This window comes from Toxorhynchites rutilus, chromosome 2, assembly GCF_029784135.1.
Source record: "Toxorhynchites rutilus septentrionalis strain SRP chromosome 2, ASM2978413v1, whole genome shotgun sequence".
NCBI classification, from domain to species: domain Eukaryota; kingdom Metazoa; phylum Arthropoda; class Insecta; order Diptera; family Culicidae; genus Toxorhynchites; species Toxorhynchites rutilus.
This window is the reverse complement of record NC_073745.1, coordinates 239,214,613-239,241,968: the sequence shown is the minus strand read 5'-3', so window position 1 is coordinate 239,241,968 and position 27,356 is coordinate 239,214,613. Positions and strand designations below refer to the sequence as shown.

At 40.6% G+C, this 27,356-nt stretch overlaps 1 protein-coding gene across 1 annotated transcript in view; it reads right to left on the bottom strand.

Annotated features, from left to right (window-relative positions):
* Nucleotides 1-9,871: 9,871 nt before the first annotated feature.
* Nucleotides 9,872-27,356, bottom strand: part of LOC129767216 (uncharacterized) — a 264,333-nt gene continuing 246,848 nt past the window's right edge. The window contains exons 3-7 of the mRNA XM_055767870.1: nucleotides 26,009-26,203; nucleotides 25,774-25,939; nucleotides 25,012-25,308; nucleotides 12,597-12,810; nucleotides 9,872-12,531 (exon numbers count right to left, since the gene is read on the bottom strand). Of these exons, the coding sequence (XP_055623845.1) occupies nucleotides 10,406-12,531; nucleotides 12,597-12,810; nucleotides 25,012-25,308; nucleotides 25,774-25,939; nucleotides 26,009-26,203 (2,998 nt within the window). The 3' untranslated portion in view covers nucleotides 9,872-10,405. The remainder of the gene's footprint in view (nucleotides 12,532-12,596; nucleotides 12,811-25,011; nucleotides 25,309-25,773; nucleotides 25,940-26,008; nucleotides 26,204-27,356) is intronic.

Sequence of the window (27,356 nt, the reverse complement as noted above, 5' to 3'; positions counted from 1 at the left end):
GATTTCTGCCGATTATGTTATAATTTAAATGTAGTTCTGCTGTGAAGTGATAGTGAAACCAAGGGATTACTCTAAAGAAGCAATTGTGATATTAATTGTATAGTTATATCAACAGTGCATTGAACATTTCAAGCTTTAGAACAAAGTGTCCGAAATATGATTCAGAACGGTACTGTAGAATCGGATGCAATAAATTCTGAACCATCATGTGAAGATGAGGCAGATTGTATTCAAAGTGAAACATCTGACACTGAAGATAACGATGAGGAGTCGATCCCCAATGATGAAATTGAAAATGTAATCAATATATCCGGGAAAAGTTGTATGGTGCTAAGCAGTGCAGACTCTGATGGAGAAGCAGAGAACACTTTCCAGGAGGCCGGAACAGTTGTCGATGGTACTGTGTGGTCAAAATTTGATGAAACTGGTGTTCCTGGAAGGTTACCAGGAAGGTTATTTTCAAGGGTGTGAAAGGGCCAACAGGTAACGCAAAAGCACGAGCCTTATGGTAGATGGTCTTATCTTGTTGATAATAGATAACAATATTATCAAGTATATAAAAAAACGCACAAATCTAGACTGCTGAATTTTGAGGAATGATTGAACAACAGAATTATCTGAAATATGTGCATTTATTAGGACTTTATATGCTTGTGGAGCTTTGAGAATATTGAGAATAGTCAAGCTTGCTATAAACCAGGGCAAAATATTACAGTTGACGAGCAATTATTTTCGACAAAAACCAGATGCAGATTTTCACAGTATCTGCCTAATAAACTCAATAAACTTGACATACAATTGGAATGAATGTTTCAATGGTTTTCTTATTTGGAGAAATATCATCAATGCTTTTCAGTGAACACGTTGTTCTGAAACTTGTCAAGCCATTTACAAGATGTTCAAGAAACATAACGACCTATTCCTACCATGTCACTCGCGAAAAAATTATTGACAAAAAAAACAGTTCTAGTTGGAACTATTAGAGGAAACAAAAGGGAACTATCCAAATCAACTTATCAAACGGAAAATAACATGCCTCGTTTTTCAACTCTGTTATGTAAATCAGAGAATTGAGCTTGAGCTTGGGCTTGGGTAGACTGTACAATTCGTAGTTGCTCTCCGTGATTGACCTGAACCAACCAAATTGCACAAAGAACACACAGAATGACGCTTGGGACTAGCAAATCATTCTCCTTGTGCAATTTTCGGTGATTCGAGCTTTAAATGGTCAATAACGACGCCGGCCAGGTCCTTACAGTCACCAGGGGAAGGGAAGGAATGTTAGTATGATATTCGTCGCCCGAAGGGCAGAAGGCTCGCCTCTATAGCGTGGTTCCCTAGCGAATATCATGGGAGGGCCAGTTGTTAGTGGGGAGGGGTGAGAATCAGGATTCACTGAGGTAAGTGATGTGATTACGTAAACGCGAACTATCGACCACTTGACGAATCTAAATTCCGAAAATTGTATATGTCACAACACAGAGATTATCTGCAGGTAACCTGACAAGGTAAACCTGTAAAATTTATTGGACCGTTTAAATATTCTTTTTTTATCGCAAGTACTTTTATCGAAATTCAATCGCAACGGCGAAGAGTTAACTGAGGGAAACCTGAGAAGGTAACCTAGAGAACATCAGTAAAACCAATGAGATCGGCTATATATTCCGTTATTAGTTGTGTGTATTCTTTATCGAACTCCAATTGCGATGACGAATAGTTATATCTGGGAAACCTCGAAAGGTAACCGAGAGTGCTCCGGAGGTATTAGAGCTTTCTTTTTATCGAATTCCAATCGCGACGCGTACCTCTCATAACAATGAATACTCATACCAATACTGAAACTAAACTAGTTAAACTAAACTAAAAGTACTATTTGTGGGTTAATGTTTTCAATTCGTTAACAGGAGTTTCTGAAACCATTCTACACACATAAACACGAACACACGAAAGAAAACGAACGATCTGTCTTTACAGTAAGTCCTACAGAATGAAGCACCCCACGACGCATCGCCTCCTATATTTCGTCGGTGGATGCCCGGAAGTGCAACACAATACAAAACACTTTTGTAGTTCCTTCTTAAACTACAAAAATGTCCCACACTGCATCACACCACCAAGCAACCACCCCCGAACTACAAGAGATACATTGTGACGCACCTCATTCTGCAGACTCACCGCAAAGCATGGCAAAATAGGCGAAGACATTTACAGACTTCCCGTGTGGAAAACACATAATATTTTTGAACAACATCATCTGGCATCTCTGAACAATAATCACACGCACCCATACACTTATGGAGTAGAAACCAATGTGTAAACAAATACACACACACTTACTTTGTATCCCAAACACTATCAATACAAACCATCTTATGTATGTGAGAATGAAATGGAAATTTTTAGCCATGCAAGTAGTTCTTCCGACCTAAACACAACAAAAAAAACTCTCAAATACATGCAGGGCACAGCGATACCGTCACACCGCGCTCCTTTTTTTTCAGATAAGGTCACCAGATATGATGTCACCGCGACACGAATGTCAACACAAGAAACACCAACTATCCACAAAACAAAAACCCATAAACACAACAAACATGAAAAAAAAACTGTTTAACAGAATCAAAATAGGAACTTAGCTTCCGATGTAACCAGCTCATCATGTCTGCAGATTCTCCCACGGTGATAAATTCACTGCGACATATGCACACACCCTTCGTGATAAACATGAAGGAAGGAAAAAATCACGCAAACAAGTCTGAGCCTGACTAACACACTGTTACTTCGAATTAAATACTTGATTATGGCATGCACAAACACTTGCAAAGGAACCGAAAAAGCACGAGCTTTGTATTGAAAAATGAATACCTTAAGAGGGAAAAAAGGAACCAAACACTTTAGCCTTTCTAAACATCGCTTTTTTCGGAGACACTCCGTTCCGCACTACAATTATTGCAACCGAAAACTAATTCACTATATCGACACAAACCAGGGACACGTTAGTTCGTATCCAACTATTTAAAAAGCACGGAGCAAACGAAAATGCGTCTGCACCCGACGACTGCCCAATCGGCTCTCCTCACTGTTATGTAAATCAGAGAATTGTGTTCTTAAGGCGCGTCCACATTATGCCGAATGATACCGATCGGCCTGCACCAGGCGGCATATTCGGTTCGTTAAGTAATGTGGACGCCCCATCGGGTGTACGAAGCCGAAGTCCTATCGGATGCACGAAGCCGTCACGAACACACGAAGCACAATGTCGTCAACGCTAATTTACTTCGTTTTGTTTTGGTTCGACTTTCTCGAACCGGACCCACTTGTTTCGGTTTGGGTTCGGTTTGATTCGAGTCGGTTTTCGGCACGTCGGGAAGCCCGGGCGGTATGTCCACATTTAGTCGGCTTTACCGGGCGGCCAAGGCCGATTGGCGTAATGTGGACGCGTCTTTACTGTATATAAAAGCGGGCTAAATAAAAGAGTAGCTGTTTTAGATTCTAAGCATGAATACGTGAAAATTTACAAAAGGATTAAAAAACACATGAAAAGATTTCCACCTTCATTTTCCAAAAAAAAAATACATAAATAGTCTAAAAATGATTTAAAAAAAATCATTTTAGACTAGATTTAGATTTTGATATTTTTTAAATAATGTATTTATTGTTAATATTGACTAAAAACTTGTTATGTAACTGTAAATGATATAAATAATATTGAAAATTAATTTTAAATAAATTTTTTCACACATCAGATATTATTTCACAAATCAGTCATTTGGAAAAAAGGTTTCAACAAAAAGATTATCGTCGAGTCAGCGAAGTGACCTCTACCTGTTGATAAACGAGAAGACGGAGCATAGAAGACTATGGAACATTATCGGAAGAGCTGACGACCCCAACTGTCGACATTGCAGGACAACAATCGAAACATTGAAGCATAAATTTTCCGAGTGTTCTAGGGTAATCGCTGCATGGGGGTTTATGCAACAAAAACTGACAACGAAACTCGGCGGATGGCAACGACTCAGTTTTGATGATCTCATACGACCGACGCTGAGCAACATAGCATCAGAAGAAAAAAGTGAAATTTTGAAGTTCTTCATCAAATACATAAATTACATCAGCAATAATCATGCGATTGATGTTAATAAATTAGAATTTATACTGAATTTAACTGACTATTAATGTTAGTTTTGTGATCTAAATACTATAGTATATAGAATATAGGTATATACTAAATTTCGGTCTATCTAGTGTTAATAATAATAAATGAGGGGCTTAGAATGAAAGGGATGTAAGTGATTTGATCGATTTCTCTGCATCGACACCCTCTTTTGGTCATAACTTAGCTGCTAACTCATTCCCAGCTGTATTTGATAGTGTGGAAGATAGATCAGAACCTCATCTATCGTATTCTATAGCAAACTCAAATTGGAACGTTTTTGCAGTTGAGTTATTAACTAAAGAAAAAATTGATGAAGAGAAATCGATCAAATCCCTTACACTCCTTGCATTCTAAGCCCCTAAAATATAATTTAATTAGAATAATCCTTCTTTTGCTTTTGTTTTGTAATATCTAACTATATATGCAATTTCACGAAAAAAGAGATCTAAGCAAACGAAATTTAATTGAATTTGGATTTCTTTTTGAACATTTTATTTATTTTTCAATTACCGAAATATTTTAGACACATTATTTTTTATTTTTCGAAATATGTAACTTTTGAAACTGCTCAATCGATTTACGATTTTTTAATCGCAAGTAAAAGATATTTTATTTCAGATTTTCAGAGAAAATACATGCTATATTGATATGTACCTGAGAAAACTTAAATATGTTTTTTTTCTGTATTCGGTGTATCGAACCGGAGTTATTTCACAAAGTTCAATGTACATAAGATAGTCTTTTTGACGTAGGACTACGTCTTTCATTTCTATACCGGGGTGTAAAATCAAAGTTTCGAAAACGAAAACGTTACGCCGGAGACCGAGATTTTGAGCGTTAATAGCTCCTAAACAACTGAACGAAATGGTATGATAAACACTTCATTCGAAAGATAAAATGTCTACGCGTTCTATACTTGTTACTTTTTGATCCAAAAACTTGTTTCAATAGTCTTAAAATTGCTTTAAAAACAGGCTATTGAATCACCAATTGGTATATAAGCGAGCGCCGCTCGGAAATCCACTCACTTCTAATTGAACAGCGATTGGAGCATGTTGTCGCTGTTGTGGTGAGCCTGTTTGTGCACCTTAGGCCAGAAGGGAATCCATCAGGAGGACGGTGATGCCACAAACGGTTCCCCGGGAAGACATCGCTACACACACATACATGCGCGGAATTCTTTCCGTTTGGATGCCATTCAGCATCGAGAAAGTTCCGGAAAGATCTAATCATTTCTGGAAAATAATCTGCCAGTTCCTCTGGGAATTTAAAAATACATTCATGTGAAAGAGTTTATTCGAATGTTTTCTATCCATAAAATATCCATATAATACATTTGGGTTTGTGATTTGTCAATCAAGTACAGTTAGCAGGTTATTCTTCAGAACAAGGTTTTTCGTATCCTATATTGGATGCATAAAACCTTGTGCCTCCAACGTAACGCTCTCGTTTTCGAAGTCCCCCAAATATTCATTTATTCATTCATTCAGAATGGATTGAGATTCAACTTCAAACAAATGATCTCTAAATCAACGATAGTCCTACGTCACCCTTGCGGTTATACCATAGATATAACCCACTTCCTGTTTTTGGTTTAAAGAGATATATTTTTCTAAACTATTGAGTTCATTATTTCACTTCAAACCACTCTTGCGTCTCCATCATTATGTAAGGCCAATGGAGACAGTTGGTGGTATACTATATGCCAACAATTTCATGAAAAAAGGATCTACCGAAATGAAATGCTCCGATTTCGCTCCAACCTTGCGTATCTTTACTATATCGAGAAATTCCAAACCCTAATTTCTAAGAATTATTGTTGATTTTGTTGAAAACCCTTAGACATGCGTTGAAAGGGTTGTTTTGTCCATAATTCTTTCGATTTGTGTCTGGATTAGAAGGATTACGGTACATTGTAGAAGCTCAGGGCATTCGACATCTGTAAAAACACGATTCGTTTGGTCGCTAATGTCTCTAGGTTGATAAGACGTCGTGCACAAATTACGTAACGCTAAAAATCCGAATTTTGGAAAGCACCGAAATTAAAGGTGCCAAATCAGAAAACAGGTCACGTTTTTATGAAATAAAATTTACGTTAATAACTTTTTTGCTGCGAACGGATTTTAATGATTTGCATAGCAATCGATTCGGAAATTTTCTAAGATTTGTTTGATATGCTATACATTACAATCCCATGGTCTGTCTAAATTGATGAAAATTGGATCCATTCCCATTTCCCCATACATTTGTTCTGTCCATTTGTGTGCTTTCCCGAACAGAGCTGTCAATAACGGGCAACTTATGCAGACGCTAGAATAGAAACAACGAAGGGGGATAACGAAAAGAAAATATTTGCGAAGTAAACTCCACCCTTGCATAGTAAGTAAACTGTCGCTTGCGCATAAGTATTGCATCTCCTCTGAGGAAAATTCTCAGAATCTTTATGTGCCCGAAACAACAAAGATCGCTCATTCTGCTCGTTTTGTGTTTTATGTTTCCCCTCGAGCTGTAAACGCTAGCGAATATTTCACATGAAGTCGAGTCGAGAAACGATTTTTAAAAAACTTGGCATGGCAATACACGGAAGATGCCTCTTGTTAAATACTCAGTGCAATGCGTGCATTGATATATAGAAACAAATTGCGACATATTACCAATTAGTGTATTGTTCCGAAAGAATCGTTGCTTCTCGAAATGATTATACAAAACCTCGCAAGCCATTAAACCTTTTCAGGATCCCCGGAACTTTTTGCTAAAGTGTTATTTATGAAATTTCGACGTATTCGCAAAACCAACAAATTAAAAAAAAAAGATTGCGTAGTTCTACGTCCTAAGCGGTCGTGTCTCGGATACAACCCCTCGATTTTTTTATACAAAAGCCAATGATGTTGTTATGATTATTGATGCTAGGGAAACCCTAATTTTCAAGAAATATTTTTTGCCCATATTCTATTTCCCGTATTTACTCCTGTTGAAAAAATCGAACATTGGCCAAAACCTACATTTTTTTACAAATACCAACACAACACGAATAAAAAGTCACTTCAATTCGGGACATCGAAGCTGTGTTTGACAGTCAGTTTATATGAATCAAATATTAGGCTGTCAAAAAAGTCCTGCGGTATTTTTTTTGAATTTTTATTTGTTCATAAAATTAGTTACAATCATCTGTTTTAAGTCAAATATACGCCGTTTTGTTCGATGACTTGTTCCCAACTAGATGCCAACTTTATAATACCCCTGTTATAGAAGCTCGCTTCCTTATTGGCAAAGAACTCGGATAGCCAATTTCCACAGGCCTCTTTTGTGGCTAACTTCTGACTACCTAGCTCGTTCGCCATGGACAAAAACAGGTGGTAGTCACTTGGTGCAAGGTCCGGACTATACGGCGGATGCAAAAGAATCTCCCATCCGAGCTCCCGGAGCTTCTGGCGCGTCACCAAAGAAGTGTGTGGCCTGGCGTTGTCCTGATGGAAGACAATGCGGCCTCTGTTTATCAAAGATGGCCTCTTCTTCATGAGTGCTACCTTCAAGCGGTCCAGTTGTTGGCAGTATAGGTCCGAATTGAGCGTTTGGCCATAGGGAAGCAGCTCATAATAGATTATTCCTTGACAATCCCACCAAACACACAGCAGAACCTTCCTGGCCGTTAATGAGGGCTTGGCCACAGTCTGAGCCGCTTCAGCGGGCTTCGACCACGACCGTTTACGCTTCACGTTGTCGTAAGTGACCCACTTTTCATCGCCAGTCACCATCCGCTTCAGAAACGGGTCGATTTTTTTGCGATTCAGCAGCGATTCACATGCGTCGATACGGTCAAAGATGTTTTTTTGCGTCAACGTGTGTGGCAGCCATACATCGAGCTTCTTTGTGAATCCAAGCTTCTTCAAATGGTTAATAACCGTTTGATGACTTATCCCCAGCTCTTGGCCGATGCTACGGCTGCTACTATGCCGGTCTTTCTCGGCTAATTCAGCGATTTTGTCGCAATTTTCGACGACAGGCCTTCCGGAACGTGGCGCATCTTCGACGACCTCTACACCAGAACGAAAACGTTGAAACTATCGTTGTGCGGTGGAAATGGAAACTGTATCGGGTCCATAAACTGCACAAATTTTATTGGCAGCTTGAGATGCATATTTGCCTTTGTCATAGTAGTACTGTAAAATATGTCGGATTTTCTCTTTATTTTGCTCCATATTTGCGACACTATAACTCACGAACGACTTAACTAAACAAAACACTGTCAAGGACTATATTATAGCGCGCAAAAATACCTTTCCAACAAGCTATAGTATGACTCGATACAATGAATACAACTAGAACTACGCGCTTACAACGACACCTCGCGGAAATACCGCAGGACTTTTTTGACAGCCTAATATTATAACATACATCGTAAGAACAATTCTGCGTAATATGCATTTGAAAACTCTTAATGAACGTTACATTTTTCGTAGAGTGATCCCCGTATATAGAAACCAAAGACGTAGTCCTACGTCAAAAAACAGTTTTTTCCGCTACACTAGAAATATTGTTTTAGTTTTAGTATAACCAAAAACGCAATAAAGTGAATTTACAAGGCAGTGTTTTTGGGATTAACGGGCCGTGGCAACTATACTGTAAATATGTGTTATTCCTCGTGTAGTGATTAAGTTCTCTGAAGTTGGAGTTGATTCGTTGCCTCATTTCCAAGGACTTATAAAGAGTTGAAGCGCTGATAGTTGTGCGCGTAAGTCGCTTCTAAAAGCTAGTTTCTCGCTGATGGAATATTTATAGAATATTAGCGTACTATGCGGCAAAATTAGCGGAAATTCGGCTAAAATAAGCAAAAAGTTTTATCTAACGCGTAGCACAGCAATTTTTCAAAATTAAAAAAAAAATCAAAATGTAAGTACTTTAGGGGCGCCAACTGCAAGCAAAAATCATCGCTTAAAATGATCATATTAAATCGTGTAAAGCATTCAAGAAAAATAAGTTCTGACCTCACTTATACTGCGATGCGTTGCAATGAATAAAGCAAATTATTTATAAATAAGTTTGTTTTTTGGGGTCTTTAACATTTTTGAAACTATGAACTACACAGAAATGTAAAAAACAAAAAAATCAGTTTTTTTCTTTTTTTCCAGGTCGGGTTCCAACGTTAAAATTTTTATGATCGTAATTCTAATTTTTATTCTGCATTATTCGTGTGCATCTATAATCCGCTTGCGGAAAATCTGTGCTTCGCTGTTTAAGGGTTCATTAGCGTGAGCTTCACCATTCTTCATTGCTTATTGAGTTTTTCGCTTCATTCATGAACGTTTCAAAACAACGACAAATGAACGAAAGAGGGCATGCTTTCTATTGAATCTGTATGAGTTTCACCTAGCCTACACCAGATGGAATTACAGTTCCTACATGACCATTCGCATCGAGCTTCGGGTCGCGTGGAGTTGAAGCGAAAATGGTACTAGATCTTCTTGTGGAACCAATACTTTTTTTTAAATACAAATTGTGAACCAAAATCTACGTGACAGAGTAAAACGTTTTCGGCAAATGGTAAGAATCTGTAGCAAAATTGTGTTTCATTAAGATTTATATCATAATGATGAGGTTTAAGTGGAGATATTCACAAATTCAAACAACAATAATTGAGTAAGGAAGGGGATCGATTTGAATCAATTTCAAAGGCTGACGCAAAGGGATTTCTCTCGAATAACAACATCGTCGTTTTAAATTCTTTCGAAATAATCTGTTACCATCTATTTAACAGTAGATAAACAAAATAATTGCAGCTAAGTAAACGAATAAAATTAGGCACCTCTGGTTGCCAATACATTACAAAATTACTAATAATAATAATAATCGAAATCTATTGTTTGTGAATATGGCGCGCGGAGAAATTCGACTGCCCGAAAAAGACATGCCCCATCATTGTCGAGGGCGAAACTCGGTTCATTGCTGCATCTCATTAACTTAATCGCAGATTTGTTTGCTATTATGGAAAATATAGAACTATTATGAGAAATAAATACAGTTATGGTTCTCGTGAAAACCGTATTTTTTTATAGGGACAAGGAACCGTCCCTTGATTGCCACTAATTTTTGTTTCTTGAGTTTTATCATTAAAACATGTAAAACGTGCATCCACATACATTCACATAGACTCGCACTTTTCCGATTTGTTTTTGGTTAAAACTGTTACAATACTAAAAACACCCCTATTTTGGAAGTAAAGGGGAAGGCACTTTCATCAGTCTCTTCTCACTGAAATCTTTTCACTTGCTGTAGAACCCATCCTTTCGGGGCCGGCGCGAAAGGTTCCGAATCCACCTTGGGTGGTTGTTCCGCCGCCGGCAGTTTGGTGGCCTTCAATTGCATCATCCTCCGCTGCTCGAGGTGAGCCGGTTTGGCCGGAATCGGTGGTGGCCCACCGGAGCTACTGGAAGCGGATGACGAGGATCGAATGAGCTGCGACAGAGGCTTGGACAGCCTGTACTTGCCAAATTCTCCGATCGTTTCGTACACAACCTGGTCATCCAGGTCCGGCCGACGGTCGTTGTCATCGCCACTGTATACCGCAGAATCTCGGAAGTCATCATTTTCCAAACATTCCTCGACGGATTTCTCGTAGAAACCACTCAGATCGTCCTCCGCTTCGTTCGATGGTCCACAGACACTGTCGTTGGAGGAAGTTAGGGAGAAAATGGAATCGCGCTGTTCCAGGTCAGCCGATATCGTTTTCATAGAGGCACGATTGATGAGAATGTTTGGATGGTGGGGCACCACAGACAACTCCTGAGGCTGAGGGAACAGCGTTCGCGGATCAGCGTAATCCAGATTGGCAATGCGAGAACCCAGATCGAGGCTGCCCTGCTTGTATATTGGTGCCAAGTCGTCTGGGAGTGATATCTTCCGCTGGTTAAGATTACTGTCGCAACTTCCCGTTGATGTTGGCGACGAATGGAGACTTATGAATCTTTGGAGCAGGTTCTTTGGTGACTTGACACTGAGACATCTCTGGCGATCCAGTGGCTTCAAGGAATCTTCACAAGCGAGGCTAACGGTCTCGGAGCGAGTTTCATGCACCGTTTCCGGTTCCTCCTTACGACAAGGATTATGGTAATTGATGTTGGTATCACTGTTTCGCAATTGGGCTATTGTCGATTTTGGCACAACGCAGTGACCGTCGATGTTGACCAAACCATTCTCAGAGTAGGCTAGGGTCACATAATCTGAATCCGGGCGGGACTTCTTAGTAGAGGTATTTGCTGTCAGCAATTCCAGCGCTTTCCCGTATTGTTGTGACACAGATCTGGTTAGCGGGGGAGCGTATTTATACGGAACGTGAACATTTCGCAGCAACGATTCATAGATTGGCTCAGATGTGGGGAAATCTTGTTGAATTCCACTCAATCTCTTCAACAAATCCACCGATGCCTTATTCAATTCTATAACTTTCCGAAATTCTTCTTCTGCATCTTCCTCCTCAGGAGGTGCCGTACTTGGAGGCTGAGGAATGTTTTCCTCTTTCTGACATTCCCCAGCGGCATCCTCATCATGGCTGGGACACGACAACGATCGCATCGAATCAAAAGATTTTTTCTTTGGTGACTTGTTCAGCTTCCTAAATTCATTTTTCTCCAGGACAAGCTGCGAAATTATTTCAGAATCTTTCTTAGCGTTTCCATTTTCATCTTCTGTCTCCTTGCACGCATTCTCACTGTTATTCATTCCATCCACAGTTCCCCCCTCTTGGTTCAAGTTATCGGTTGACTCGGTAATCTTCAACTCCATCATGCTATCGGTGGTCTCCCCGAGTCCCAGATCCGTGTAGAACGTTGAATTACCCGTTAACGTTTTGGATCTGGTCTTCCGCATGTTCGCTATTCGTTTGGGAATCGTCGTCGAATCATACGACTTTATATCCACCAAGCTATCCTTCGTCTTCTTCCGACCTTGAGTCGCGAAGCGACACCGCTCATGCATGGCTTTCGAGAAAATCTCCTCATCACTCAGCTTCAAACCTTTCTTCTCCACGGGAAGTCTCGTTTCCGATCGACTTCGGTTTTTAATCTGCTCCTGCTGCAGCTCTTTTTTCACGGCGTCACACTTGCACTCCGTCTGCTGCTTCGGCTGTGGTTGTTCTTGGACATCACCGCCCACGTCGGGCTGCTCGAGAGACTTGGAATACGACTGAAACGTTGGCTGTTTGATGTCCTTCGGGGAGATGCCGTCCAGCGAGATGCTGCTGGCCGTGTTATTTCGCATCTTCTTCGAACGCATTCGCATTTCGCTACGTCGGAACTGCTGCCGCCGCTGGAGATAATCCGGGGTGGAGGGATGATGGGTAGGCCATTTCCAGCTGGCGTTTTTGTCGGTGATTCGATCTGGACAAAAATTGAGTGATAGCATTAGTATTAATTCGAGGTTGAAAAGCAGAGAAAACGTTTACCATCTTCATCACCAAGCTGCAGCACCAGTTCCTTCGCTCGTTTCGGAATGTCGAAATGCTCAAGCATTGCCTGCTTGATTGCTTGGGCCCAGAGTCGCTTCTGGTCTCGGGTGCGTGCCGTCAGCTTGATCTGACCCTTCGGATTGTTGTACGGGATCACGTTGAAGCTGGTCGGTTCGCCCGGTAGATGCTCCACCAGCATGAGGTTCTTGCACTGGAAAGAAACGAAAATGAAAGTTAGACATTGGCTACAAAACGCAATATCTTAAAATTACAAAATAATTCAAAATTATACACTCATGAAAGTATTATAGCAAACCCTTGACCCGTTCCAGCATGACGTGACAACGTTTTGACTCACTTCAAACAGGGTTTTTTCTCGTTTTCATGTATACATCACACGATTTACAAAAAGTAAACGATATCAAAGTAAAATTGAGGATATTTCCTACAAGACTCATTTGGAGAATATTTTTTAGCTTATGGAGAATATTTTATAGTTAAATTCACTTGTTGCCAGTTCAATACTCTTGTTACATGACAACACTTGACTTTTCACGGTTTCTGACTCTTGAACAATTATATGGTACTAGCTGACCCGGCAAACTTTGTCCCGCCCAAAATTTGATTTTTGTTATCAATACCTTCAAACATTCACGTTTTTTACTAAACGCAAGTTCATGGGCCCAATCGCAGAACTGTTCATTGATTGATCTTCTAATCGGCCCCGTTGAATTTACCGTTCATTATAAAGGTTTTGTTACTTAATGTGACATAGGGGGGGGGGGAGGGACTTTAAGCGTGCTCGTTACGTAACAAAATTCAATTTTTATTCCTAAATAAATTCAGCGCCCCTATATGCTTGAGTAGATAGCTTCGATTTGGGGCCGAATGTGTTGTGTTTCCTGAGTCAAGATGATAAAGCACGTGTTGTAATGGGCTAAACCGCGGTCAATAGGCAGGCACCGATTAATGCATCTCGAATATCGCGTAATTTTCCAGATCATTATTTTTCTTGGCTGTTACACATAAGGTTATTCCATCGGTTATCACAGGTGCAGAAAGAAGCTAGGGCACTTTGGTCATTCTGAATCAGCTGGATACAGTCCAACGTACGTTGCAGTTTGTTCAGGAAGGCACTATTCTTCAAATTCATGGGTTCTATTTTAAAAAAAGGTGGCGAGCTCCCTGAATTCGATATTATTCGATATCGAAGATTTATTAACCCAGTAATCATAATTAATGTGGATGAAGGACCAGACGAGAACGCTCGTTTTAAAAAGGTCATAGATATATATTTTCATCATTTTAATCAATTGAATCTTGATCCAATATTCTTTTTTTACAAATGGTCCAGAACGCATGGTTTTCAACCGAGTTGAACGTCGGAAGGCTATTTTTTCTAGAAGTTAGAAGGATTAATACTTTCGCATGATGATTATGAATCTCACTTGGATGAAAAACTCAAAACAATCCGAAATTGGAAGCGAAACATTTTGAGTATGTAGCGGAATCGTTAGATGATCTGTGGAACAACCTACACCCAAACAAGCGTTGTCAGAAAACATTTCATCTTTGGCAGAAATGATGCCATTCCGTGTGCTAGAGAGTCAAATGCGCAAATAATGAACTTTTTTAAAAGCTTAAAAATGGTTTGTATGTATGCGAGCAGACATCTCTTTCTGTTTACTTTTCTCATTTCATTTTGATTGTGCCAAAAAAAGTCCATACGACGTCAATGGGGATCGAACCAAGGCCGGCTGGAATGCAAAGCTATTTCACACAACCACGCTATCCACATGGCTAATGATGCTTCGGCAGCTGTTCAGCAAATACGTAATAATATTGCACCTGATTATATAATGGAGTCGGAAAGCGTTTTCTAAGGGTACAAAAGGAGCGCATGAATGAGAACAATATCTATCTCGGTCTGGGCCGTGTATGTGGCAAGGTATGCGGAAAGCTTATTTGTCTTTTGTTTCGCTCGCTCGTATTAATCTTATATTGCTGTATCATAAATATTATTATTGTCAAAAAAGTCCTGCGGTATTTTTTTTTTAATTTTTATTTGTTCATAAAATTAGTTACAATCATCTGTTTTAAGTCAAATATGCGCCGTTTTGTTCGATGACTTGTTCCCAACGAGATGCCAACTTCATAATACCCCTGTTATAGAAGCTCGCTTCCTTATTGGCAAAAAACTCGGATAGCCAATTTTCACAGGCCTCTTTTGTGGCTAACTTCTGACTACCTAGCTCGTTCGCCATGGACAAAAACAGGTGGTAATCACTTGGTGCAAGGTCCGGACTATACGGCGGATGCAAAAGAACCTCCTATCCGAGCTCCTGGAGCTTCTGGGGCGTCACCAAAGAAGTGTGTGGCCTGGCGTTGTCCTGATGGAAGACAATGCGGTCTCTGTTTATCAAAGATGGCCTCTTCTTCATGAGTGCTACCTTCAAGCGGTCCAGTTGTTGGCAGTACAGGTCCGAATTGAGCGTTTGGCCATAGGGAAGCAGCTCATAATAGATTATTCCTTGACAATACCACCAAACACACAGCAGAACCTTCCTGGCCGTTAATGAGGGCTTGGCCACCGTCTGAGCCGCTTCAGCGGGCTTCGACCACGACCGTTTGCGCTTCACGTTGTCGTAAGTGACCCACTTTTCATCGCCAGTCACCATCCGCTTCAGAAACGAGTCGATTTTGTTGCGATTCAGCAGCGATTCACATGCGTCGATACGGTCAAAGATGTTTTTTTGCGTCAACGTGTGTGGCACCCATACATCGAGCTTCTTTGTGAATCCAAGCTTCTTCAAATGGTTAATAACGGTTTGATGACTTATCCCCAGCTCTTGGCCGATGCTACGGCTGCTACTATGTCGGTCTTTCTCGGCTAATTCAGCGATTTTGTCGCAATTTTCGACGACAGGCCTTCCGGAGCGTGGCGCATCTTCGACGACCTCTACACCAGAACGAAAACGTCGAAACCATCGTTGTGCGGTGGAAATGGAAACTGTATCGAGTCCATAAACTGCACAAATTTTATTGGCAGCTTGAGATGCATTTTTGCCTTTGTCATAGTAGTACTGTAAAATATGTCAGATTTTCTTTTTATTTTGCTCCATATTTGCGACACTATAACTCACGAACGACTTAACCAAACAAAACACTGTCAAGGACTATATTATAGCGCGCAAATACCTTTCCAACAAGCTATAGTATGACTCGATACAATGAATATAACTAGAACTACGCGCTTACAACGACACCTCGCGGAAATACCGCAGGACTTTTTTGACAGCCTAATATAATGTAAACCAAATTAAGAAATAAAAAGAATTTAAGTGATAAAAAAAGAAAAATATATCATTCTCTTTCAAACCGTAAATCAGTGTGGTTGTATGGCATCGTTTCACATCACATCGCATCAACGGAACGGATATACCTAATAGCGGTTATAGAATTTCGGCCGCTTTAGTGCTCTAGTTGGCTTGCAAAGCTGCTCACGACAATAACAAAACCCGCCTACAGAACAGAGCACATTCGGTTCGGTGGCAACAACTAGTTTCAGCGAGTGGCAAACGCAATCGCAAAACGGCAGCAGGTAGAAGAAGGAAAAAGTTTGTTTATACAGACTGCTTTGGTGACAAAACCAGCCACTGTAAAACACGGCGCTTTTCAGCGCCATTAAACCTTTCAGAGAAGAGTTATTAAAAGTTTTTCTAAAGTGACATAATATGACATATAATATAAACTAATTTATTTTGTTCATGCTTGTTCTTGAACTTATTGATGGTTGGGGTCTTTTAAATTGATGAATTGCATGGTTTCCGAATTAAAAGAGGCTTCAAATTACAACACATTGTATGCAGGATGGCATTAACGAATTTTCTCGGTAGCAAGAACTGCTTTCTTTGGTTGATAACTGATGTTGAAAATTGACTGACGTTACATCTGTATTGTATACGAACATAACTAAGGAGCAACATGATGAGCTATGTATTTCCTGCTGCTCTGTTCTTATTTTAAAGGACTTTAATCCGAAGGTCATCTGTCCCGGTATTTACTCTTGGATTTTCAGAACGCTTATAGCTCGTCTATTTCTCGACAGATCGTAGAATTCATTTTTATTTACTTTGTTTGCGGAGACTACAAATCTTACAATTCATTCGTCTCCGAAACCTCAGTTTAAGGTACGGTAATGGGCTCAATAGTGAAATATATGATAGTGAATGAGCTGATGACTACCTATGCATTCCCTATCACAGCCATCATTTTGATTGTACGATATGTGCATACGCCGAAAGATGCCCGGCGTTGAACATTTAATAAGTACAAAGCCAAAAAAATCAAGAATCAAGTTTGTAAAAAACAACGCAAAAACACAACACCAAAGGTCCTTTCAGAACCCCCAACATGTTATTAAGAGTAAACAGTAAACAGTAAACAGTAAAATCCATTTTTCAGGTAGATAGGTAGGTATTCACGTAGGAGAAGAAAATGAAACAATATATTTAAAATGTATATTTAGCAAAAGCTGTCCCCTTTGTATAGTCCTACGTCACTCCGGTTATGTCCCCGACATTACCCACCCGTCTTTTTTTTAAACGGTGGCCGCTTGAAGAGAAAAATGCTGTTTTAAAAGTTTTGTTTTACGTTTCTCGATTTTTAAAAAAATATTAGGTGTACAGGTAAGTTTCTTCGGTTTTACAACAGACATTTCCAGACATTCGTTGGAAAGCTACTGTCATTGCGCGACTTTTAAAGTATATGTAAAAAAGTTGAAGCGTAAACAACATAGTTTTTTTTCCACATCGAATATGTTGAATTTCGTACCAACGTGAGTGTTCTTGCGGGGAGTGTTACTTCATCACTTAAATATGAAGAAAAAAAGCTGCGGAAAGTCATCGCATTTTGGTGGAAGTTTATGGAGACCATGTTCCAACAGAGCGAACGGTTTGGACGGGTTTTGGTTTGCACGGTTTAAAAGTGATAACTTTGACTTGGAAGACGAAGAACGTTCCGGAACGCCAAAAAAGTTTGAAGATGAAGAATTGGAGGCTTTACTCGATCAAGATCCGTCACAAACGCAGCAAGAAATTGCAGATACACTTGGAGTAGTAGTACAACAGATGATAATTATTTTTCCTTTATATTCAAAATACGGTACAATTGATAAAAAGACAGAACAATCTAAAATGGTCGAAAAAACAGTACTGCCCCGTTCAAAATGGTACGTTTATTAAATTTAACTTTCAGCCTTCTGAGCTGGTTCGTCTCTACCTTTCAAAGTAGATGGGAATAATTTTACATTTTGACGTGGGACTACGTCTAACTGGAGTATATGGGGGTGAAATGAATACCTAAACACAGAACAAGCAGGAAAAAAATGAAAGATTCCGAATGTTTATAACTCGAACATTTCTTAATAGATCGGAAAGATGTTTGCATCAATTGATAGGAAATATATCTATGCGTCTATCACAATAGATAAAATGTTATTTTCCATGAGATAAACAGTTGAATAACTGCAAAATGTCAAGCGTTATCTAAACGCCCTAACTGCCAAGTTTTGATTGGGTCGATTTACGGTTTCCCCAACATAGATTTCAAACTCAATGTACCTGTGGGAATCCGCTTCGCAAATATACATGCAAGTAGGGGGTATTTTTGTTTCCACCGAGCTGTGTTTCCCTAACAAGGGCTTCAAAATCAATGTGCCTGGGAAATAGAAATATAATAAGTTGCATTGAGAGAAATAGATGTATACATTGTCCGTTCTGTGGTTCAAATTTTTAGTATCAATAACAATTCCACAGTCCGCTAGCAACTAGTTGCCGGCGGCGGCCATCATCATTAGCATCGAGATATTTCCGCCGAATGAAAAGTGGAGGAAGGGAGTGAGAAGGTCCCACGTCTATCCGGTTATGTCCATGACATTACCCACCCGTCTTTTTTGGCTCCCAAAATGCTACTTATTTTCCTTAATTCAAATGTTTTACGATTATATCCAGTACAAATTATCTTATCTTACAAGTGAAAGCAACATAATTGTATTGAGTAGCGTACGTTAGCCAGTTTTAGGCAACATAGTCCAAAACAAGAAAAGTTCAATGGATCTGTTGTTATTGAGATTCGATCATATGCATAGATCATTCGTAGATCATCGAATATGATACTCTATCACCTCCTGAAACTTCCCAGACACCCTTTACATTCACAAACATGAAACATGAAATATCTCGAGAACAGTCATGGTTAGGATAATAACATATATAAACTTTTGACGTAGAACTACGTCTTTCAGGAAGGGTGCCAAATCAGAAAAGGTCAGGTCAGTTTTTTATGAAATAAAGTTAACGTTAATGACAATTTTCACTGTGAACGAATTCTCATGATTTGTATACCAATCGAATCGGAAATTCTGTAAGACTGGGAGAACTTCCTTTTTTCCCATACATTTGTTCTGCCGATTTGTATGCTAACCCTAATGTTATTTTTTCATAAATGAACAACTGAATAACTGTAAAATGTCAAGCGTTATCTAGACGCCCTAACTGCCAAGTTTTGATTGGCCCGATTTACGGTTTCCCCAACACAGACTTCTAAATCGATGTACCTAGGGAAATCCGCTTTGTAAATATATGTACATGCAAGTCGGGGGTATTTTTGTTCCCACCGAGTTGTGTTTCCCTAACACGGACTTCCAAATCAATGTGCCTAGGGGAATCCGCTTTGTCAAAATATGCAAGTCGGGGGTATTTATTTCCAACTGAGCTGTGCCTCCCAAACATGGACTTCATAATTAATGTTCCTTGGTGAATCCGCTTTGCAAATACATGCATGTTGGGGGTATTTATTGGTGTTGAGTACTTTTGTACTTGCTTGTCGTTGTGCAGACCGGAATATGTTTCACTAAAACGTACTTTTAAGCTGAGAAGCCTGGGAAAACCGTCATTTCAGATACTAGAGGTGAATGAACTTTCGCGGTTCGACAAGTACGTAAATAAGAGATGTGCAATAATTGCAGAGGGAAATGTAAAATACAATGATCGTTTGACAATTATTCCGTTCACATATTTTGTTAGTCCTAGGCATCATATCAAACGTAAAAGGATGTTCATCAAATTTATTTGTAACGAAGAACATAATCTATTACAAAATTTTCGATGCATTCTAAAATAATATTCGATGTGGTAAACAAGTGGATTGCATAATATAATTGCATAGTTCTACGTCGAAAATATGCGGTCGTGTCGTAGATACAATCCCTTGCATTTTTTTTCTACATAATCAGATATAAGTTTTACCTCTTGTACTATTTATATTAAAAAACTACAATTTCGTGCGATCTCCAATGTTTGTCAAATTTGAAAACCAAAGCTTTATTTTGATAATACAGAAACGGCAGCATATCTGGTTCGGTAATCTTCTCTTGAATAAATGTTGATATACTGATTGCCATAAACCAAATAAGTTGAAACAATATTTTGTATGGAGTATCGCGTATACGTACGCTGTTGCAACGTTGAAATAGACGGTGTAATAAACGAAAAGGGTTTGACTCGAAAAGAGATACTCGATGGTGTCGGTCGCTTCAAGAATTCCTCACTTAAAAGTGTGAAGATTCTTGAATGCGATCGACTGAAGTCTGTGTCACTTAAAAATGACAAACGAGTTCTCAATCGGACAAACTCTTTTCGAGTGACATTTGAGGGTTCCGCTCTTCCAAACTACGTTGCAATAGGTGCTCTTCGTTTACCTGTTCGGTTGTTTGTACCCCGGGTAATGAAATGCAACAAATGTATGCAACTCGGTCACACGGCCGCCTATTGTTGCAATAAACAACGTTGCGCAGATTGTGGAGAGAGTCATGATGGGACTTCTTGCGCAAAAGAGCGCAAGTGTCTTCATTGCGACGAAGCTCCACATGATCTTTCTCAATGCCCGGTGTACATACAACGAGGGGAAAAAATCAAGCGTTCCTTAAAGGAACGTTCCAAGCGGACTTATGCAGAAATGCTTAAGAGTTCCGCCTCAACGACTCAGGACAATCCCTACTCCATTCTGCAGAACGACGAGCCTGTTGCAGACGCTCCCAATGCAGGAAGTTCCGGTACATCACAGGGTGTCATTAGGAAAAGAAAAATTACTTCTTTTCCATCACTCCCCAGAAAGAAGACCGAAACTTCCCATATTGGAATGAAACCTCGTATCGAACGTGCTGAGAATAGACCGAAGCAAGTACCTCCTGGTTTAAGCGGTTCTTCTACGCACCAGGGGTCCTCAGCACTTCCCGGAGCAGAGCCCAAAACGTCTGTTCCTTTTTCGCGGTCGAGGCAACAGCCACAATCTGGCTTGCTTGCGCTTTCTGACCTGGTGGACAATATTTTAAATGCTTTAAATATAAATGACCCTCTTAAAAGCATAGTATTATGTTTGCTTCCGATTGTGAGAACATTTTTGAAAGAAAAATGTGGTTTTTTAGCAGCGTTCATTTCCCTCGATGCCTGATTCAGTGCAAGAGGTCAAGGATTTGACCACTGTAATACAGTGGAATTGCAGAAGCATCATCCCTAAACTAGATCAATTTAAATTTTTAATTCATAGTTCTAACTGTGATGTATTTTCCCTCTGTGAAACATGGCTTTCTTCAGCCGACGAACTGAATTTCCACGATTTCAACATTATTCGCCTCGATCGAAATGACTCGTTTGGTGGCGTACTATTGGGGATCAAAAAATGCCACTCCTTCTATAGAGTCACTCTCCCATCGATGACAGGCATTGAAGTTGTCGCATGCCAGACACAAATCAATGGCAAAGACCTCTGCATTGACTCGATATATATTCCTCCAAGAACTATGGTTGGCCGCCATCAGTTTTTTGATATCATCGAGGCACTGCCGGAGCCGCGACTAATCTTAGGTGACCTCAACTCCCATGGAACAGCATGGGGTTCACTCTACGATGACAACCGTGCCACTTTGATTTATGATCTGTGTGACAACTTCAAAATGACAGTTTTGAATACTGGGGAAGCAACCAGAATAGCCAACCCTCCTGCACGGGCAAGCATGCTAGACATATCACTTTGCTCTTCTTCGTTATCCCTGGATTGCACGTGGAAGGTAATCCAAGATCCCCACGGTAGTGACCACCTGCCAATAATTTTATCGATCGCTAATGAATCAAACTCTCGTGAGTCAGTCAATATTTCGTATGACCTCACGAAGAATATTGACTGGAGAACATTTGCGGAAATAATATCTGAAGCAATTGTTTCAATGCATGAACTTCCTCCACTCGAAGAGTATAACTTTATATCGAGTTTGATTTACGAAAGCGCACTTCAAGCTCAAAAGAAACGTGTTCCTGCTACCACTTTACGACGTCGTCCTCCATCACTTTGGTGGGACAAGGAGTGTTCAAAGGTCTACCTTGAAAAATCATCCGCTTTCAAAAAATTCCGGAAAACTGGACTAGTGGAATGGTTTCGAAAGCACCAAGCTCTAGAAGCCAAACTAAAAGGTCTGATTAAAGCAAAAAAGCGTGGATATTGGCGAAAGTTCGTCAATGGCCATACGGAAACCCAACAAGCCGGCTTGCGATCACAACTCGTATAGGCCGATTGCAATGTTATCTTGTATTCGTAAATTGTTAGAGAAAATGATTCTACTTCGTTTGGACAAGTGGGTTGAAGCGAACAATTTGCTGTCAAATACGCAGTTTGGCTTCCGCCGAGGTAAAGGGACAAATGATTGTCTCGCGCTGCTATCTTCTGAAATCCAAATCGCATTTGCTCGCAAAGAACAAATGGCTTCCGTTTTTCTCGATATCAAAGGGGCATTTGATTCAGTTTCCATGGAAATTCTCTCAGAGAAACTTCATAATCGTGGACTTTCACCAATTCTGAATAATTTCCTGTACAATTTACTGTCAGAAAAGCACATGTTTTTCAATCATGGCAGCTTGAAATCTTCTCGATACAGTTTTATGGGCCTACCACAAGGCTCCTGCCTAAGCCCCCTCTTGTACAGTTTTTACGTCAATGATATAGATGATTGTCTAACTAGAGACTGCACGCTGAGACAACTTGCAGACGATGGAGTTATTTCCATCACGGGTACTAATCCCGCCGTTCTGCAAAAATCCTTGCAAGATACGCTGAACAATCTGTTCACGTGGGCTCTCAAGCTGGGTATCGAATTCTCTACGGAGAAAACCGAAATGGTCGTTTTTTTCTAGGAAGCACGAACCCGCCCAATTCCAGCTTCACCTATCCGGCAAAACGATCAAGCACTCGATGTTTTTCAAATACCTTGGAGTATATTTTGACTCTAAATGTACCTGGGGAATACACATTGTGTATTTGAAACAGAAATGCCAGCAAAGAATCAATTTTCTCCAAACAATAACCGGAACATGGTGGGGTACCCATCCAGGAGACCTCATTCCGTTATACAAAACAACGATATTATCAGTGTTAGAATATGGCAGTTTTTGCTTCCGATCAGCTGCCAGGATTCATATTCTCAAGCTGGAGAGAATACAATATCGTTGCTTGCGTATAGCCATGGGGTGTTTGCATTCGACACATACGATGAGTCTCGAAGTTTTGGCAGGAGTACCCCCGCTTACTCTTCGGTTCACAGAATTATCCTACAGATTTCTCATCCGTTGCAAGATCATGAATCCATTGGTGATTGATAACTTCGAAAATCTACTCCAACTGATTCCTCAGTCAAGTTTTATGTCTTTATACCATGAGTACCTTAACCACGACGTGCACCCTTCACCAGGCATCTCCAACCATGTTTGCTTCCCATACTTTTGCAATTCCTCTGTAATTTTTGATCTGTCCATGCGACAAAAAATCCATGGAATCCCAGATCATCTACGCTCAGATTCTATTCCGCCGATATTTTCGGCAGAATATGGGGGCATAGTTAGATCTGATAAAATGTTCTTTACTGACGGTTCATTCATAAACGGGTCCACTGGCTTTGGCATCTTCAATGAAAATTCCAGTGCCTCTTTCGAACTCAAAGATCCTTGTTCCGTGTATGTTTCTGAACTGGGTGCGATATACTACGCACTGGGGATCATTGAAACATTGCCCATCGACCACTATTTTATTTTATCAGACAGTCTCAGCTCATTAGAGGCAATCCGCTCAATGAAGGTTGATAAACGCTCATCTTATTTCCTAACAAGAATAAGACAACTATTGAGTGTTTTGGTCGAAAAATTATTCAAGATTACCTTAGCATGGGTTCCCTCTCATTGCTCGATTCCGGGGAATGAGAAAGCGGACTCGCTAGCTAAGGTGGGCGCTTTAGAAGGCACACTTTTTGAAAGGCAAATTGCTTATAATGAATTTTTCCACATTCCTCGTCAATATACGCTCGTAAGTTGGCAGCGCATATGGAGTGGAGATGAGTTCGGTCGTTGGTTACACACGATTATCCCTAAGGTCTCGACGAGTGCATGGTTCAAGGGATTGAATGTAGGTCGTGATTTCATTCGCGTGATATCTCGGCTTATGTCCAATCACTACAACCTAAACGCGTATCTCTATCGCATTGGGCTCGCAGCAAACAATCTTTGTGATTGTGGCGATGGCTACCACGACTTCGAGCATGTTGTCTGGTCGTGTATCCGGTTCCATGCTGCTCGCTCTCAGCTCTGTAGAGCACTAAGAGCACAAGGCAGACAATCGGATATCCCCGTCCGGGATATCTTAGGTAGCCGGGATCCTGATCTTCTGCTTCATCTATACCTGTTCCTCAGAAACGCCGATGTCAACGTTTAATGATGTTTCCTTCGTTGTGTCCCCGTTTCATATCCCTCCTATCCGATCGATAAACTTTTACTTAGTCGCGGCAATACATACACACACTCTTTACAGACACACGGGCCAAAGGTTGTGCAGTCCACTGATCATTCAACAAGAGCCAAAGGTTGTACCGCTCATGACAACTCTACACGAACTGATGATTGCGCCGGCAAGAGACCATTCTATCCTGGATTCCTCGAGTCGAGAAAGACGCACCACGCTAGATATGAGGTACAGACTAGGGGGGCGTTGCTGATTAATGGTCAGCTGCATCCCAATAGGAAGTATCCCGTGTCGGGCACACGTACAGAGCATTGAAGACAGCAACATCCCAATTACGAAAACACTTGTAATACTAACCTCGAGCCAACCGCGAGTAATCGGTTACATATTACTAACATAGATAATAAGAAAAATTGTATTGAACTCCCGGCCCCGTGAGGCTAACGCCATATGAGCCTTTATAAAAATATATATTTTGGAAAAAAAAAAAAAATTTGGTGTTGCATTTTGCCCAATGAAAACTTATACTTCGGACTCAAAAACATTTCTAAAAACGAAAATAAAGACAACTCACCGGGATATAAGCGCGAAATTGCAACCGTTTGTCCTCCTTTGGCTTGGTGATGATGAGCATCGTTTGAAACAACAGCAGAACTCTCGGCTTCGCGTGTTCAGTCAGTAGGCCCTCCTGGCGTAACTCCCCGAGAACTGAGAGGTCCGGCCCGAGCCAGCCGTCAAGTATTCCGGCAAGCTCCTTCACTCGGCTTTGCTGCTCCAGTTTTTTCTTCACCTGATCGATGTTGTGGGCAACGTTCTTCATGAGTTCGTGGGCGCGCGATACCTGTTTGTCGTCGCAGTGCTTCCGCAAGTTCTACACATCGAGCAAATGAGAAACGACAGATGAGTTTAGAATCTCAACAAGCAGGAAAAAGATAGTATAATTTGCCAACACTGTGGCCGATGTAATATGTAATTAATCTGAACCCTGCCAGCAGCAGCCACCGATGAGACCGCACATTCAATGGATGATTTATTGCTTCTCTTTCTCTTGTGAAAGTATAGCAGCAACACATAGGGCCCCGCGGTCAGACAGCAGCAGCAGCAGCGAATGCATTCCTCTGATCGCGAAAGGCACCCATGTGGCGGAGACAGTCATCATCGCATCGGCGCGTTGTCGATGGCTTGCCGGTGATGACCTTCGCGCGGCACATTATAATGTGCACTCTGTCTCTCTCGATCGCAGTCAGTCTGGCGGCGGGCACTGATTGAAATTGATTTCAGCTGACGTAATAAGCTGAGAAGCAAAACAAACAAAGGCGGACAAAAAATAACTTACATCCAGCAGCAGATGGTATTTGAGAATCCGTTGCACTGGCTTGAGCAGATAAGATCCTAGTGGAAGGGTATGGTTCAGCATCTTCTGGGTGTGGATCAGCAGGACGTTGGTGTGGGTGGCCTGCAGAAGGCTGGTCAACAGCGCGATTGCTTCCGGATAACGAGTGCTTTGGGGAGGAGAAAAAAAACAAGTTAATGAAAGCGACGATGCTCAGCGTGGTTGATTTGCCACTTACCAATAGGTTGTGTAGCAATGGAAGTCCTGGTGGAGATCGATGAAGCAGCCGGAGATTTTTACCGGGTCACCTCTCGCATCGATCAAGCGGGATAGTAATCGTGTGTTGAATTCCCAAATTTCCTGGATGTTGCTGAATAAGATTTCCAGTTCGTCCACTTTGAGACAGGCGCGCTCCTTCCAATCTTTTAAGTACCTAATGAGGAAATTGCGTGCATAATAGAACGATTCCATTTGAATTCGAAGGTCGTTTTTGTTTTGTATTTTTTTATTCGGCCCAAATTTCCTAGACGCATTCTTTATAACCAAAAAGAACTATTTGCATCGTCGGTTTGTCATTTTGACAAGTGTACGTACTTCTCGAAGCGAACTTGCTTGAAACTTAAAAGTTCATCTAGCATTTAGCGTCTGCACGATTTTTCTAGGTTCCTAAGTTTAGAAGATCGTGTTAGGGGAACATATTCTAGTCTACACAAAGGCAAGCGAGTACAAAAGTACTCGCAGTTTGCATTTATTTGCAAAGCCCATTTCCCTAGAAACCTTGATTTTGAAGTCTGTGTTGGGGAAACACATCTCAGTGGGAACAAAAATCATAGGAGGTTGGGTCCAAGATACGATCGCATTGTTGACGTAGAACTAAGCTGTTATTTTATATATTGCGTATTCATAACTTCGGATACATCCTTTGTGGAGAAAGTTTTGCTACTGGCAAGCGAAACCAAATCACATACAAAATTGCGGAAAGAAATTTACTTTCTAGGTGATTAAATAAACGATATAAACTCTGTTAATCTCAACAACTTAAAAGAAAAAAGTAGCATTACTTCATTATGATCAAGATTAGCGCAAATGCAATCCTAGTTGGAGACAGTTTTGCAACGGGCACGCGAACCCAAATAACTTTTAACATTTCGTGACAGGGCCAATGCACACGTGAGCAGATACAAATGGGGTTTCAGCGTAGCGAAGATGCACTATTTTTACGTACGGGTTATGAAGCACGCACGTACGCACACAAATATCCATATATCGATGGCTTGAAGCATCTGAATATACACTCACTTATCTCCTTTTTGCGCTCTTCTCAACAGAAGCCCTTCCTGTTGATATTGCCGGTCTAGATTAGCTTAACTCTCATCCTTTGTAGAGAGAGTTTGCGAAACCAAAATTCCAGAACATTTATTTTCTTGATGGGCCGACGATAGCCTAGCTTGATGATTCACCACACAATTGTGTAGCTCAAAACCTTAATGCAATGACGTCAGTTTGATGCAAAGATTGCGATGACAGAGACATCCGCACGTGAGTGTTTTGGTTGCGTCCTCAGCTCAATCCGAAACGAAGACATG